The sequence below is a fragment of the Thermobia domestica genome, chromosome 4 (assembly GCF_964235325.1).
Source record: "Thermobia domestica chromosome 4, izTheDome1.hap1.1, whole genome shotgun sequence".
Classification (NCBI taxonomy): Eukaryota; Metazoa; Arthropoda; class Insecta; order Zygentoma; family Lepismatidae; genus Thermobia; species Thermobia domestica.
This window is the reverse complement of record NC_137457.1, coordinates 16,022,524-16,039,228: the sequence shown is the minus strand read 5'-3', so window position 1 is coordinate 16,039,228 and position 16,705 is coordinate 16,022,524. Positions and strand designations below refer to the sequence as shown.

Genomic DNA, 16,705 nt, shown 5'->3' with positions numbered 1-16,705 from the left:
AGCATATTATTCCCTAACTTTCTGGAAGTTTAGTTCCTGTCGATAGGTCTAGTCTCTTAAATAACTTCATTTTGCAACTTGGCCGCGTTCCCAAACTCAGATGAATAAGCTTATTATCGTCAGTTGTGTGGCACTGCCCCATCGGGATTTCTTTTTGCATAAGCTCATCTCGTAGACGAGAAGCAGTAAAGCAATGATGTTCAATAATAAAAATTCATTGTTGTTGGAAAATTATAAACCATACGAAGATCTCATATAACCGCTTCACGACAGATAACATCTTTGTTATACGTACTCTTACACTGTTATCTATCGATTAAAATTATAATCATATTAGTACATTTAAGACTATGCGTTTCATTGATATGCACGGCTTTTGGACCTCGCTGCATGGGAATGAGGCTAATTACTACTACAATGTTTAAATTAATTTGGAGTTAAGCGTCTCCAGTATTTATAAACTAAGTCATATTTGCTTTAACATATTTCATATTGGCATTGTTTATCGGAATAACATGAGTTTAATATTCAGTTTACAACAAGGTATTACTTTCTACATAAAATAGTAGTTAAGTGATCATAGGTGCCTTCAAAAAGTAGCTCAGTTTAGTTTTATTAAGTCTTGTTTCGTTGAAGATAATGCTTTACGTTAATACTTTTCTCTTTTGTGTTTTCCAGATTTCTTTGTTCCTTTTAAACAACCTTCGATGGAACTAAATAACCCTTTATTACGTCAAATTCACTTCAATCAAAGGAGAAATGAAAGCACAACTTCAAAATCCTCACTTAGTACATTTGGGATTTGAATATAAACAAGAAACAGAAAGAAGATTCTGGTTCGATTCCCGGTGGGAGCTCATGGTTCGGATTCCACGTTAATCTGTAGATCCACGTCTCATATAGCCTCGCTGCTGAACGGGAGGTTAAACTCAAAATGAACTTAACTCAAGAAGCAGAAAGTGAAAAGGAAGATGATGTTGGCCCTAAGCCATGCATGCTAAGAGAAATTTCCGAGCCTAAGAATAAAATCACCGTAAAGGAGAATGAACATGATGTAGTAAAAGATTGGAAACTAACTGCAAGAGTAACGTGTTTAGTCAAACGCATATCAATGTCTGATTTATGTTTAAATGCCCACAGTAATTTGAATCCACAAATTGATACTTTCAAATTTGCTCCAGTGAAAGACAAAATGAAAGTAAGAAATAAACCTAAGGAAGATAGTAATTATAAGCTATATAATTCTGATGCCAATGAATTAGAACATAAAAATCCTCTTTTAGCATCTTCAGAGGCAGGATTTCATTGCAAGCAAGATACAGTAAATAAAATGGTGGATAAGGACATTAAGCTGTCCATGCTAGGAGAAACTTTGGAACCTAAGTTTATAGTCGCTTTAAACAAGAATGAACGTGATGCAATAGAAGATTGGAAACTAACTGCAAAAGTAACGTGTTTAGCCACACGTTTATCAATGTCTGATTTACCTTTACATGCTCACAGTAATTTGAATCCACAAATTGATACTTCCAAATTTCCTTCAATGAAAAACAAAATGAAAGCTCAAGATGAACCTAATCAACATTGCAATTACGAGATATATAATTTTGATGCCAATAAGTTAAAACCTAAAAATCCTGTTTTAAGATCTTCAAAGGCGTGTTCTGAATACGAGCAAGAAACAGAAAGTAGAATGGTGGATAATAACGTTAAACTGTCCTTGGTAGGAGAAACTTTGGAACCTAAGATTAAAATCAATGTAAATAAGAATGAATGTGATGATATAAAAGACCGAAAAATAACTGCTAAATCAATGTGTTTAGTCAGGCGCATATCAATGTCAGATCTAACTGTAAATGCCACCAGTAATTTGAATCCACAAATTGATACTTTCAAATTCGCTTCAATGAAAGCACGAAATAAACCTAATAAAGATTACAATTATAAGCTATATAATTTTGATGCCAATGAATTGGAACATAAAAAACCTCTTTTAGCATCTTCAAAGGCGGGATTTAATTGTAATCAGGAAACAGAAAATAGAATAGTGGATAATGACATTAATCTGTGTATGCCAGGAGAAACTTTGGAAACTGAGTTCAGAGTCGCTGTAAACAAATATGAACGTGATGCAGAAGATTGGAAACTAACTACAAAACCAATGTGTTTAGTCAGACGTATATCAATGTCTGATTTACCTGTAACTGACAATGACAACAGTAATTTGAATCCTAAAATTGATAATTTTATAGAAACTATAGATGAATCAAGCGATCATATGTCTGACATTATTGAATATCAGAACGAAGAGAATTTTCAAGAAGTTGATTGTCAAGAAGTAAGTTGCAATCGTCAGGAACTCAGGTACGTTCACGTGTGTTCATTTTTTAAAGTTACGTTGAATATATTTTGACATCAGGAAATCTTTCTTTGGCTTTTCTTTTAGTACGTTAGTTTGCTATTAAATCTCATATACTTGATTAAGAGTAAGACGTAGTTTCTTATTCGCCAATTAATGGATTACTACCTACACCATGTTTAAAAAAAATACACGTATTACAAAGAATTATTTTGTCCAAACTATCCATCGCTGCGCCTCGGCTCGGCTATTGAAGAAACGAGTATATAGTCTAGTTTATATTAATAGCTGCTAGATGTCAGTTGTCTTATGTTTTGCTTGGTAACCGTCGTATGTTTAAAACGGCTACTCCGCAGCAGAAATCATTTTGTGTTCTCGAGTTTGTGAAGTGCAATTCCGTGACTACAGTGCAAAGACGTTTCAGGTTGAGGTACCAAATTGATCCACCAAATGAGTGGAACATTCGCAGATGGTATCGACAGTTTGTAGATACAGGATGTGTATAATGAACAAACTCCATGGCTCTGGATAAGTAGCTTAACAAATAAAACACAGTTCTGACCAGAGCAGAATAAAATATATTAAAAACTATACCTACAATGTGTTACAGTTTCAAGGACCTAACGTCCTCTTCATCAGACACCAACACTGAGAAAAGACAGGTGACAGCAGATCTTATATACACGAGAAAGTGAAAGGCCACGCCCTTTCTTCTCTCCCATTGGTCGGGAGAACCAATGAGGATAAAGGCAAATCCGCGCAAACAGAAAAATATAATGAGCCCTTTCACTTTTTCTAACAGTTCATAAGAGCGCTTAAGACTTTGTGGGAAAATAGCTATTGCATAATTGGAGAAAGACTAGTGAAGATAAAAGAAGGCTTAAGCATTGGATCCAAGCTGAGTCCAGTTCTAGCGGAAATAGTAATGAACAAGTGGGAGAAAAAAGTTACAGAACAAGCAGGAGGAAAGTTACTGTTCTTTTGCAGGTATGTTGATGATTGTTTAGGCATATGGACAGGGAATAGAAATGAACTGGAGAAATATGTTGAAAGTATAGAAGACCAAGAGAAAGGCATAAGGTTAGAATTAGAAGTTGAAGAAAATAACTCTATCAATTTCATGGATATGAAGATAGAGAGGCAAGGTGAGAAAGTGATTACCAGTTGGTATCAGAAACCGTGTTGGGCAGGTATTTATTGCCACTGGAGAAGTGATGTAGACAAAGCAACTAAGAAGAATTTCATTAGGAACATGGAAAGGAAGATAAACAACATCAACAGCGAGGAAGAGGGAAAGAAAAAAGATTTGGAAAAATTCTACAAACAATTGAACAATAATGGATATAGGATAGAGCAGTTTAGGAGAAAGAGAAAAGAAGATAATATGGATAGGAAAGAAGAGGAAGACAAGAAGTGGTATGGAATTCAGAGCATAGGCGAAAAAACAGAAGTGCTGAAGCAGTTATTAAGAAAAGGTGGTGTGAAGACTTATAGAAAAGGAGGAGAAACTTTGCTGAAGTGCATAAGGAAGAAAAGGAAAAGGAAGGAAAATCATATAGAGGAGCAGGAAGAAGGAGTAATATATGAAGTAAAGTGTAGTGAGTGTGACATGAAATACATAGGGGAGACCGGGAAAAGGCTTATGGACAGATTAAAACAACATAAGGATGATGTTAGACTGAAAAGAGATAATAACGCTATATACAAACATGTAAAGGAAACGGGACATAAAATAGACTGGGAGGGGGCTAGGGGTTTAGAGAGAGAGAACAGGAAGATTATTAGAAAGTGGAAAGAGGCTAGAAGAATAAAGAGAGAACAAGAGGAGAACTTAATGAATTGGACAAGCGGTATGAATATACACGAGCAATGGGAGAAATTGTTGGATGTGATAGAAAAGCAGCAAGAAAAGTGCATATAAGCTATAATAATTATTTATTTATTTAAAAACATTTTATATATATATATATATATATATATATATATATATATATATATATATATATATATATATATATATATATATATATATGTTATTTATTTTTCTTATTTAATATTTTCTATTTGTAATTTACTTTTCTTTGTATGTCATCTGTTTAATGAACTGTTAGAAAAAGTGAAAGGGCTCATTATATTTTTCTGTTTGCGCGGATTTGCCTTTATCCTCATTGGTTCCCTCCGACCAATGGGAGAGAAGAAAGGGCATGGTCTTTCACTTTCTCGTGTATATAAGATCTGCTGTCACCTGTCTTTTCTCAGTGTTGGTGTCTGATGAAGAGGACGTTAGGTCCTTGAAACTGTAACACATTGTAGGTATAGTTTTTAATATATTTCATTCTGCTCTGGTCAGAACTGTGTTTTATTTGTTAGGATGTGTATGTAAAGGAAAGAATCCTGGCCCCCTCGTGTTCCCGAAGAAAATGTTGCACGAATTCAAACTGCTTTCCAATGTAGTCCTTCAAAATTAACTGGTACCAATCGGGAGTTACGAGTACCGACAACAATAATTTGGCGTCTTATCAGAGATCGGTTGGTTATGAAACCGTACAAGTTACAGCTGCTACAAGCTCTGTGTTCTGATCATAAACGTAAACGTGTGGCATTTTGTAACGAGATTCTGGATGCTATTGACAATGATAACACTTTTGCACAACGCATCGTGTTCAGTGACGAAGCGACTTTCCGTGTTAGTGGTCAGGTAAACAAACAAAATGTTCGAATTTGGGGCCTACAGAACCCACATGCAGTCATCAAACATGTACGAGATTCGCCCAAAGTCAATGTGTTTTGTGCGATATGCCGATCATCTATTTACGGCCCAATCTTTAATGGTTAATGGTTAATAGTCAGCAGTATCTCGATATGTTACAAAACTGGTTGTTTCCGAGGCTCCACGAAGATAACTTCATTTTTCAGCAAGACAGGGAACCCGCTCACTGGAGTCGCCACGTGCGTGAATATCTGAATGAAACTACCGAACCGTTGGATTGGTCGTCAAGGAGCTCGTGACTTAGCATGTTTCAGCTGGCCTCCACGTTCACGGGATTTGCCACCCTGTGACTTCTTCCTGTGGAGTTTCTTTAAAGACAACGTTTATGTACCACCACTCCCACAAAACCTGGAAGAGTTGAAGAACCGGATCCGTACTTCCATAACATCAGTGGCGCAGGACATGCTTGCCCGAGTATGGAAGGAATTTGAGTATCAATCTGATATTGTTCGTGTCGCTGGTGGATGACATATTGGACATCAGTAATTTGAACTTGAGAGGTTCGTAAATATGTGTGTAAAATTTCATATTCGTGTGTCTTAAAGTTTAATAAATATATGCATTCAAAATACGTGTGTTCTTTTTGAAACAGGGTGCTTCTCGACCGCTGCCAATTTTTCTATTTGGATTCGTCGCGAAATATTTACGAAAAGATGTTAAATTTCAATAAAGCTTTCACACGACGCGTGTTCTTTTCTTTCATTAAGTTTCATCTGATGTTAAATGATTCCGAATGAATGGCCACAAACACAGGTCTCTTTGAAAGCAGGGAAACGATATCCTTTCCGTTTTATTAATTTATAAATGCGTAGGCTTGTCTTAAAATTTTTGTTCTGCTGTCACAAAGAGAGAGAACGGCATTACTTCAATTTGTGTAGAAAATATGAAACTTTGATTTCAGTTCTAAGTGAGTTAAGGAGAAAGCAAGTTCAATGGCAGAGACATCCACGCATATGTATTTTGCATAGAGACGTAGGTTGCGAAACATTTTTTTCAAAATCAGGGTTAAATTATCGAATCAAAAGTTTTAGCAATCTCTAATATTAAATATATACATTACTGTGTCAAAATATCTCGTATATGGAAATATCTTTCCTTTCCAACTATTCTTACAAATCATAAGATCCTTATCATATGCATTTAGCGAATTAATTATTTAGTTTATATTAACACTACAAGTAATAGACCATCTATCAATTCATATCAATTTATTTGCAATACCAACGAGCCGAAAGAGAAATTGATGATCTCTTTCGAACGTCTATAATAGATACTAAATCTATTTTCTTCAATACACTTCGCTGCTTCGTTGCAAATTAACTCTGCTAATTGAGACCTCGCGTGATAAATTACTTCATGTTGTAAGGAGATAAACTTATTTGATCACGCAACACACAAATAAGAAAGTCTTTCAATTTGTGCGGCTATAAATGATCAATTAATATTTAAAGTGAAACCGTTTACATCATATCGTACAAAAATGTCAAATATACACATATAGCAATACTTTCAAGCTTGAGGCCTATTTGGTGGTCAATTCAAAACAGATAATGCTTTTATAATTCCCATTGTTTTAAATTCTAAAGAGGCGCCACCACTTTAAAAGCAACGGAATCATCATTCGGATAGTCAGTTCATGTGATACAGTAATTAATATTAAAAGTATATCTTCAGTTCTGAAAAGTATGTGTGGTTTTATTCTGAACCAAAATATTAGGTTGGATCGTAAGAAAAAGAATAGTTCTTAAACGAATAAGCTGAAAAATCACCGTAAATTACCGCATATTGTATTTTAGTAATTAGTTATTTCCTTATCAAAAGTGGAACAAGAAAGTAATCTTCCTTTATGTTCAACGGCCATCATTATGATTTTTTAGGAAGTACACGTGCTATTGGCATATCTTATCCCGAGGTTACATAATATAAAAAAACGGAAGTATCTAGAAGGCCAGAAAGTAATGTTTAAATTCAATTGGCTAGTAACAGATTTAAATAATTCCATTCCAACAGATAATTACACCATCATAATTAAAAGCTAAAAATAATGGCCTTTAGGTTATTGACTGATTACTTACTTCATCGGATCTGATTTAGCAATTCTTGATCTTCACTTTCACATAACTGAGATATTTTTCGTTAAGTCTACTTCACCTTGTTGACTCAAATACTTTTGCAATCATCCATTATAAACTTTAGTAACATCAAACGGCCAGCAATGCCATTTACCAATGAAAATTTATATTACTTACTCTGTAATTTATAATCACTAATTCGTTGCCGAAAACCGTAAATTTTGTGGATACCTTTGATGATGTATGGTAGGCTTGTATCAGTTTGAATATCATTGAATTTCATATGTGTATTTTATATAACGTCAGATTCTATTATTTGTGGTTCAAATGTTGATAGGAACGTGTCGGGGCTCTATTGATAGGAACATACCTTAAGCTCTAGGTGTATATATATATATATATATTAAAATGAAGGATAAGTTACTACTCGTCTCTATTCCACATTGTCATGGATCTAATTCTTCTTGCGGTACAGATATTGATTTAGTGTGTATGTTCATAGTTTCTGTAACTTTTCAGTTACAGATGTTTTTAGTTTCGTTCCATTTCTCTTGGTCAAATATGGTTTGTAATTCAAATATATCTTTGGACGTGTAAATAAAATAAGATTCTGCCTAAAACTTCCTCCGAATTGAAACTTTGAGAGCATGCATACAAGAAAGCCTATATTGTGAGAGAATATATTACTTTACTTGTTGCAATATATGCTTTTCATCAACATGCAAATTTTACATCTGGCCATGTCATATATGTATTCGTGGAGTAAAAAGAAATATATTTTTGAATCTCGTGACTGAATAGTCCATTTCTTCCGAAAAAAGATGAGCCACGAGACAACATGAGTTCAAAACACTTCAAAATACTATTTGAAAAGGTGAAAACATTATAGTGCCTAATTATAAATATTCATCTTGGTTTTCTGATGGCCTATATACTTTAATTGCGAATTACTAATAATAATTCACACGACATACTATTCGAAGGAAATAATATTACTTGAAGGTTGGTCCTACAACTCAACTAAAGGCGCAACCCATCTTTTTAACGACATAAAAGACTAATATATAAGGAAAACAAAAAGTCCCTGTGGCGACAAAGGCAATGCTACTTAACAATTTTTTCAACTGATCGCTTTCTATTTTCATTGATGTCTTTGTTAATCACTGGAATTTTATACATTGTTAGAAATAATGTACAGGCCAGTAAGATGCAAATCCTCGATGTAAATATTTAGAATTTAATACTAAGGCTGAAAGCTTTTTGCTGGGAGTTGTTTTTTAACGATTGCTATATTTTAGCTTTCTTAGTTTCTTACCTTTAAATAAGTATGCCATCATATATTTTCATTCAATATGTAGATTTGAACAATGTCATATCGTAATGCAGTGTCGTTTGAAGAGGTAAACATCCGAAAATCCTGGTTGCCGAAAAAAAATCCTCTTTCTGGTATCCGAATATCAGAATTTCAGTGTCTACCAACGTATTTAACAGATAGAGGTCCCCTTCAAGAGAAATAGTCTAAATTACTAATGTATATACAGGGAGCAATCTAAAATTAGAAGTACAGTAATCTGCTTCATTTAGAAGGAAAGATAAAGATATCAGTGTGTAACTTTCGTTGCTGTATTACTACGTATATTACACAAAATCTAATATCGCCTTCTGTCTCTGCATTTGTCATTACTATCGATAGTTCAGTTTGAAGTTGAAAGACTAAGAGTACTCTAGAACTAACATCTTTCTTACTTCTTATTAATTTGTAAGTCTAGTGCACAGATTTATGTGCGATCTTCAGTATTTGTTTAGTACTATGTATAATCCTAAATATTTTTAATTACATAAATTACTTGAAATTTCCTTAAATATCTGTTTTCCAGAAGAGGTAATATTCTTAGTCCAGGTATTCAAGAATTTTCTAACCACGTTGGAAAACCTTGTACTACCGAAGCTTTCGATGGGAGGTTGATTCAAAGGTCGGATATAACAGATAAATTTCGAACAGATACTAGTGAAGAACGCTATATTTGTCATGTGTGTCAGAAAGTATTTACAGTTAAATCTAATTTCATAATTCACGTGTTAAGTCATGCGGATAAGAAATATCAAAACTGTCAGAAGTGTGTAGAGGAATTTTGTGAAAAATTATGTATGCGAAGACACTTGCTAAAACAAAAATCTAAAACACCTGATACGTGTGAGGAGTGTGGAAAGAAATTTAATCTATGGACATCTTTCCATACCCACATCTTAGTGCATATACGCGAGAATAATCGCATCTATAACAAATACAAGAAGGAATTTAGTCGCAGATCGACTTCCAGAAGTCACATAACACTACATACGGACAAAGATTCTCATACATGTCAGGAGTATGGTAAGGAATTGAGTGTTGGATCATCTTTAGCTAAGCAAGTATTAATACACATAGGTAAGGTTTCTCATTCGTCTGGAGTGTGTGAAAAGGAATTTAGTAAAATTCTAGACGTAAAAAGACAAAATAATATGTTGGTACTTACAGGTAAAAAATATTTTTCATGTGAAGAGTGCGGCGAGGAATTTACTAGTAAATCACAGTTAGCAAATCACATGTCAATACATTTAGGTGAAAGGAATAAAAAATGTGCCAATTGTGGTAAAACCTTTAAACTGAAGTCCCATTTGAAAAGCCATATGCTAGCTCATACTGGTGAGAAAAATTTTACATGTGGGGAGTGTGGTAAAGGATTTGTTCTCAAATCAAGTTTGGCTCGTCATGTCTTATTACATACAGGCGAGAAACCCCATCTGTGCGTGGAATGTGGTCAAGCATTTAGAGAAAAATCAACCTTGAACAGACATATGTTAATACATACAGGTGAAAAGCCTCTAACATGTGAGGAGTGTGGTAAAGGATTTAGGCACAGAACAAGCTTATATCACCACTTATTAATACATACACACTTAAATCCTCAAACGTCTAAAGAGTGCGGTAAACGATTTAGCTGTACATCACGTTTGAAAAGTCACATTTTAAGACATACAGGCAAAAAAACTTTTGCATGTAGGAAGTGTAGTAAAGGATTTAAAGAAAAGTCACAATTGAAATCACATATGTTAGTACATAGATGCGATGAAGCTTTTACATGTGAGAAATGCGATAGGCGATTTGTTTATAAATCGAAATTGACAAGTCACGTATTAACACATACAGGTGAGAGCCCTCATAATTGCATAGAATGCGGTAAAGCATTTAAACTAAAATATCAGTTGAAAACACACATGCTAGTTCATACTGGCGAAAAACCTTTTAAATGTGAGCAGTGTGGTAAACTGTTTAGTCAGAAATTACCCATGATGTATCACACCTTAATTCATAAAGGTGAGAAACATGAGTGTGCTGAGTGTGGTAGAGGATTTAATTATAAATCATCTCTCGCAAGGCACGTGTTACTACATACAGATGAAAAAGCTCATAAATGCGGGGAGTGTTTTCAGAGGTTTAGGCTAAGATCTACCTTGGTGAGGCATATGTTAGTGCATGCAAATGAAAAATCTCATACATGTGAAGTGTGTGGCTTACGAGTTACTCGCAGATCAATCCTAAAACAACATATGTTAATACATACAGGGGAAAAACCCTATACGTGCCAAGGTTGTGGTAAAAGCTTTCGGGCTAAATCAAGTTTGGCAAGGCACATGGTACTACATACATGTGAGGTACCTCATATATGTGAGAAGTGTGGTAAAGGGTTCGGCTCAAAATCATCTTTGATAAGCCATATGTTGCTACATAAGGGAGAAATGTCTCACATATGTGAGTTCTGCGGTAAGGGATTTTGTTACACATCATCTCTAAAAAGCCATATGTTAGTACATACACGTGAAAAAAATTTTACATGTGATGCTTGCACTAAAACATTTAGTCACATAGCAACCTTAAAAAAACACGTGTTAATTCATAGTCGTTAGAAATTTTACACATTTCAGTAATTTAAAGCTAAGATATTCTAGTGCTTACGTGACCAAAACCAAAAACGTGTTTCGTACATGACCACTGTTACAAGACAATTTCTTACATAAAGATAAAAATCGCTTTAGAAATAAGGAGTGTGCTGAAGGGTTCAATAGAAAATCATGTTTGCCAACATATATTTCTTCATAGAAGTAAGGGTTCTGATACGTGTGTCGAGTGTCATAAAATATTAAGTAAAAGATGTCCTAGAAGAAATATAGACATTTGTTAGTTTTGTTGAAAAGTCTCATGCATGAGTGCAATAAAGTAAATATATTTTACCAACACATAGTAAGACACGTGTTAGAATATACAAATGTGACACCCGGTGCAAGTGTTAGAAAGGACTTGATTCTGGATTACATTTTGCAACCCCTTTCTACATAATAGACAAAATTTGGGATCAGGTATATTTTAAATGTTTATGGTAGGACAGGGTTTAGTTAACTTAGTGCAAGCAGAAAAAATAAGAAGTCTTTTGGCTTTAAACACAGGTTAGTTCCAATTTAAAAATGCGTAGAATAAATTATCCGTTCGGAGAAGACCCCTATTAAAATATCTTGATGTCTCATAAATCTAGTTAGAATGTAGAAATGAAACCAAAGTTTGGAAACACCAGACAAAACCTATTTTTTATGCAGGAAAATTTGAGGGCTCTGCAACCACAAACCCCCTCTGCTTCCTACGTAGCATTGGTGAATCCTTCGCCACCCTGCCTAGCCTGTTACGAGCCTTTATGGAGATCCTGTCTGCGACCTCTCGGTTAAAGACTATATCTAACCTAACAAATTTAGATAAATTATCATTGTTGTATTTTTCTAAAATGCAGTTTTAGTGAGTTTTTATAATAAAAACCGGTAGTGGGAGTCGATTCCAGACATTTTTTATTAACTCGCTCTATCTACAACCTATATGGGACAGTGTTTTACACGGTGGGGGCGGCGGGTGCCAATTCCGGTACCTCTCGCACGAGGTCGTCTGCTTCGTAGGAGGAGCCAGAAGTCCGTCGTCTGCATATTGTAGTGGATCCATGTGGTGTATAGTAATTTCTCGTAAAACCATTTGGTGGTGCTTATAAGCAAAAGCGTAAAGAGTTGTTTGCAAACAACACTATGTGGGATATTAAAATATACACAAACACAATCATCCTTTTCTAAGTTCTAATGGAAATTGAAACAAATCGTCTTAAATATGTTTTGAAGAGAAAAGAGCAAAAACGTTATTGCACATTCTCATAATGTTGTCAACTGGACCCGTATTTATAACTTACAAAAAGTCATGTTTACTTCATGGCTTGATAGATGAAGGGTTAGTGAACGAGATTTCTACGCTGGTGTTCCTGAGTTCAAATGTCCATTTTTGTGACTTTTTGTTTCAGCTACACTTAGTTTATGCATTCCGCATCTTCAAGCTTGAAGCAAATATAATAGTAGCTAGTGAATTAAACGTAGCTATCATTGTTTTAAAAGTTGAATATTGTAAGCTAGTGATAAGCAAGGACTGACGTGTCTTATTTAAAAATGTCAGCTACAATTAATTCACTGGCTGCTATTATATTTGATTCAAGCTCGAAGATCTCATTGCTTTAACTAAGTGTAGCTAAGAAAAAAGTAACAAGAACTGACGAAATTCGAACCTAGGTCCACCAGGGTAGGAATAGCGTTCACTAAATGCTGATCTGACAAGCCACGACGTAAACATAGATATTTACTACAAGTTATAAATTTGCATTAATTTGTAAGTTACATATATTACAGTAAAAATGTTTTTTTAATTACCATCCGACTGTCGTCGTCGTGCAAATATTCAGGATGATATGACTTAGAGAAACTAATTACATTAAGGTAATAGGCTTTAATTTCAAAGTTGAAACATCGCAAGTTGAAGAAAAGCATGTAATAACAAATATCATATTTTAAAATAATTTCGTCTTAAACTAGCTGCGACTACATTTACTTCAAAATGAACTTCTAGAGTGCACATTATGAGCGTAGCTAGAGGAAAAACTCAATAAGGACGGTCGGGATTTGAACTTAATACCATCCAAGTAGGAATCCCTTACACTATATATTCTTGTAACAGACAACGACGCATTTATTTGGCATTACATTATTAGATAGTTCTATCAAATATTAACACAATATAAATAAACTTACTGTTTTAAAAAGTGTTCCTGAACAAGAACTTCATTATACACCATGTGACTGAGCTGCAAGAGGTCTGCGTCCCATCTGAACGGCGCATCCACCGAGACAATTTTCGAAATATCCCATTCTAGTACGTAATGGAAACATGTAATGAACTACAAAGAGTTCTCCATGGCTGAGTGAATAAAGTCTTGGGTCAATAACTAAAAGGTTCGTGGTTCGAAACCCGGCTCTCAAGCTAGTTTTTTTTTTATTAATTCCCCAGATGTTCAGATCTTTCTCCTTTCGCAGTCATTTGATTCTCTAAAAAAGAGCTCTCCATCTTAGTTCGACACCTGCCTAATGTGATCCTCGCAGTTTGGAACCTTTCCTTCTGTTTCGCAGTCACAATTTTCATCATTATATGGATGGTGTCCGATCTTTTTTCTCCAATTCTAACCTTGTATATGTAAATCATTCCTTTCTACTCCATATTTGAATCTCTCTCTCTCAATGTCGTCCGTGAACTCATATGGTTTGGGATCAACTCTTCGACTTTTGAAACCAAAAGTAAACTCTCTAGCAATGTGATATCGTAACTATATAGGTTTGTTGTTAAAAGCAGCGTCATTTTGGATTTTACCCGGGGGCGAGGGGAGGCAGAGATTCTCCGTGACATAATAGTTTTATTTTTTATTAGTAAAAAAATGAAATCTTTCAGTTTTCCCTCCCACGATTATACGGTGTAGGCTAAAGGGGACGGCGATGATGGGCAATGAAGGAAATGGTGGAATGAAGAAAGTGGGAGGAAACGAGAGAACCCACGCCAACGGTGTTTGTCCACCACAAAATTTACTTGGGGCGAGCTGGGATCAAACTTTTTTATTAGTATATTATTATACATGTTATCAAACAATATGTATTTATCAAGCTCAAAGGAGTGAGGCAATTACACCCTTTTGTTATGCCCAAATGATGCCAACTCGAACATTTGCTTGCAATTACTGAAAGGAAATGAATCACACTCATTTCTGTCAGTAGTTTTTACAGCTCTGCTCCCGCATTACAGACTTTGGAAAGCACAAAACCTACTGCCATGATTAACAATTTCCATAGATTTTACAAGGAGCATCTTTCTAGGTTCATGTGATATTCAGTCTTTAAAGAAGAGAAAGAATGTAAATAAGGGCTTTTGTAAAGCTATACCGAAAATAATTATTCGATAAGCAGTGTACTTCTGAATGCATAAGCACACGGCGCAAGAGTTTGTCCCTAAGTTGGTCTTAAACTTTTTGTAACACTATGCATCGAATTGTACATACCGTTTCTTAGTAGAGAGACTTCCCCTAACTGCCGTGTGGATATAGGTATTTCCTGAATAATATATCGCGACTCATTATATTGTAAACATAAGTTTAAAACATCAAGCGCAAGTTCGTTTCTGAACGACTTTGTGCGTATCGACTTGTAAATATCTGTTATGTTAGTATTATATTTGTTATTGAAAATTGGAAACAAAACGTCTAAATAAAATATATTTTGGTTGTTTGTAGTTTTCCAAAGCTAGTTTATTTTGTTTTTCAAGTGAAGTGGGGAAATATTTATTTCGGGTATTCATTCAAAGAGACAAATTGTTATGATCAGTAATTCTGAAATAGTTTCGTTTCTTATTTTGCTTTTGTAGCTTCACGCAATACTCACTGTTGACATACATACTATGTCGTAATATCGTAATATAACTGAAAAGTGTGTTGTACTTCTGCTAAATATTTTGAAGAATATATTGTTTAAAATATTTTTCTATCTATTGGGTAGTTTCATAATGTCTATTTGTCTGCTTCAAATACACCTGAGAGATCTATAGGGTATATTCCCCCTCGTTTCGGAGATAGGGTGGGGGTAACTTTTTGTCTCTTGCACTTGCCGATTTCCGTTTGAAACATTCTAGCACGCCCCGTAGTTGGGGTTATGTTACATACTATGCCTCGTTTGAAAGCCAATAAAACAGGCTTGCAGATGGTATACAAATTGCCCCAGTATTGCATACAAGAGGGAAGTAACAGAGGGATTTTTTCGTATTTCACTATAAAATTTCCTTTTTAAAACAATTTTATACTGTTCTTGAGTGGAAATACTGTCGCTAGAGGGATAGTATCTGATTAGGTGAAAATGATACTGTATATCAAAGATCCAGGTAGGCGTCAAGTTTTTAGCTTTATTAGAAGCCGTAAAAAAAGGCATTCTTCCTAACTCCTTACTCTAATAACCTAACAATATTCTAACTTCCCATAGATGACAGCCGTTACGAATATTAATAAACAAATGTTTTTTTTATGCAAAATTGAAGATACAATACTATTCCCTAACATACGACAGCTCTTCATTTCTATGCAGGAACACTAATTACAGACCAGAAAAACCGATGGCAGTGAAACTTGAATTAAAGTTTTCGTACAACATAATACCTCAGAATGTGCATTGCAACAGGGTTGTCGAAATCATGAATAATTACTTCTAATGCACACAATCATTTTGCTTGTCTCACGTACACCCAAAGTTGCCACTGTTATGCCCAATTTTGTTCCAATTCCGTTGCCAATGTTATGCCCCAATCTAGATGCATTCAACACCGTCAAAGAGCGCCGAGAAGACATCTGAAGAGCAACACTGCATGTACTGACGTGCAGTGCAAAGTGCATTGAGGAGGATAGTGATATGATTCAACATTTGCTGCACGCGCAAAGTAATTACGTTGAAGTTTGACACAAGTAGGTTTACGTCTCTATCTGTATGCATTAGAAGTAACCATTTTTTATGTATTATAAGTAATTATTGCAACAGACATTCTGGTGTATTATGTTGTACGAAAACTTTAATTCAAGTTTCATTGTCATCTGTTCAGATCTGTAATTAGTGTTCCTGCATAGAAATGTAGAGCTCTCGTATGTTAGGGAATAGTATTGTATCTCCAATTTTGCACAAAAACATTCGTTTATAAATATTCGTAACCATTGTCATCTATGGAAAGTTCGAACATCGTTAGGTTATTAGAGTATGCTTTCTTACGGCTTCTAATGAAGCTAAAAATTTGACACCTAACCTCGATCTTTGGTATACAGTATCATTTTCGCCTAATCAGGTAGTGTTCCTATAGCGACACTGTTTCTACTCAAGAATAGAGCAAAATTGTTTTAAAAAGGAGATTCTATAGGGAAATTCGAAAACTTTTTCCTCCATTATTTCCCTCTTGTATGCAATACTGGAACAACTTGTACACTATATGCAAGCCTGTTTCATTAGCTTTCAAACGACGTATAATATGTAACATAATCCCAACTATAGGGTGTGCTAGAATGTTTCAAATGAAAATCGGTAAGTGCAAGAGGC

General features: G+C 34.8%; 1 protein-coding gene across 3 annotated transcripts in view; it reads left to right on the top strand.

Annotated features, from left to right (window-relative positions):
• LOC145683750 (uncharacterized) overlaps positions 1 to 15,025 on the top strand; it is a 39,183-nt gene extending 24,158 nt beyond the window's left edge. For all 3 annotated transcript variants that reach the window (XM_081755288.1, XM_081755289.1, XM_081755291.1), the window contains 2 exons: positions 679 to 2,364; positions 9,079 to 15,025. In XM_081755288.1, the coding sequence (XP_081611414.1) occupies positions 935 to 2,364; positions 9,079 to 11,149 (3,501 nt within the window). In that variant the 5' untranslated portion in view covers positions 679 to 934 and the 3' untranslated portion in view covers positions 11,150 to 15,025. The remainder of the gene's footprint in view (positions 1 to 678; positions 2,365 to 9,078) is intronic.
• The last annotated feature ends 1,680 nt before the right edge of the window (positions 15,026 to 16,705 follow it).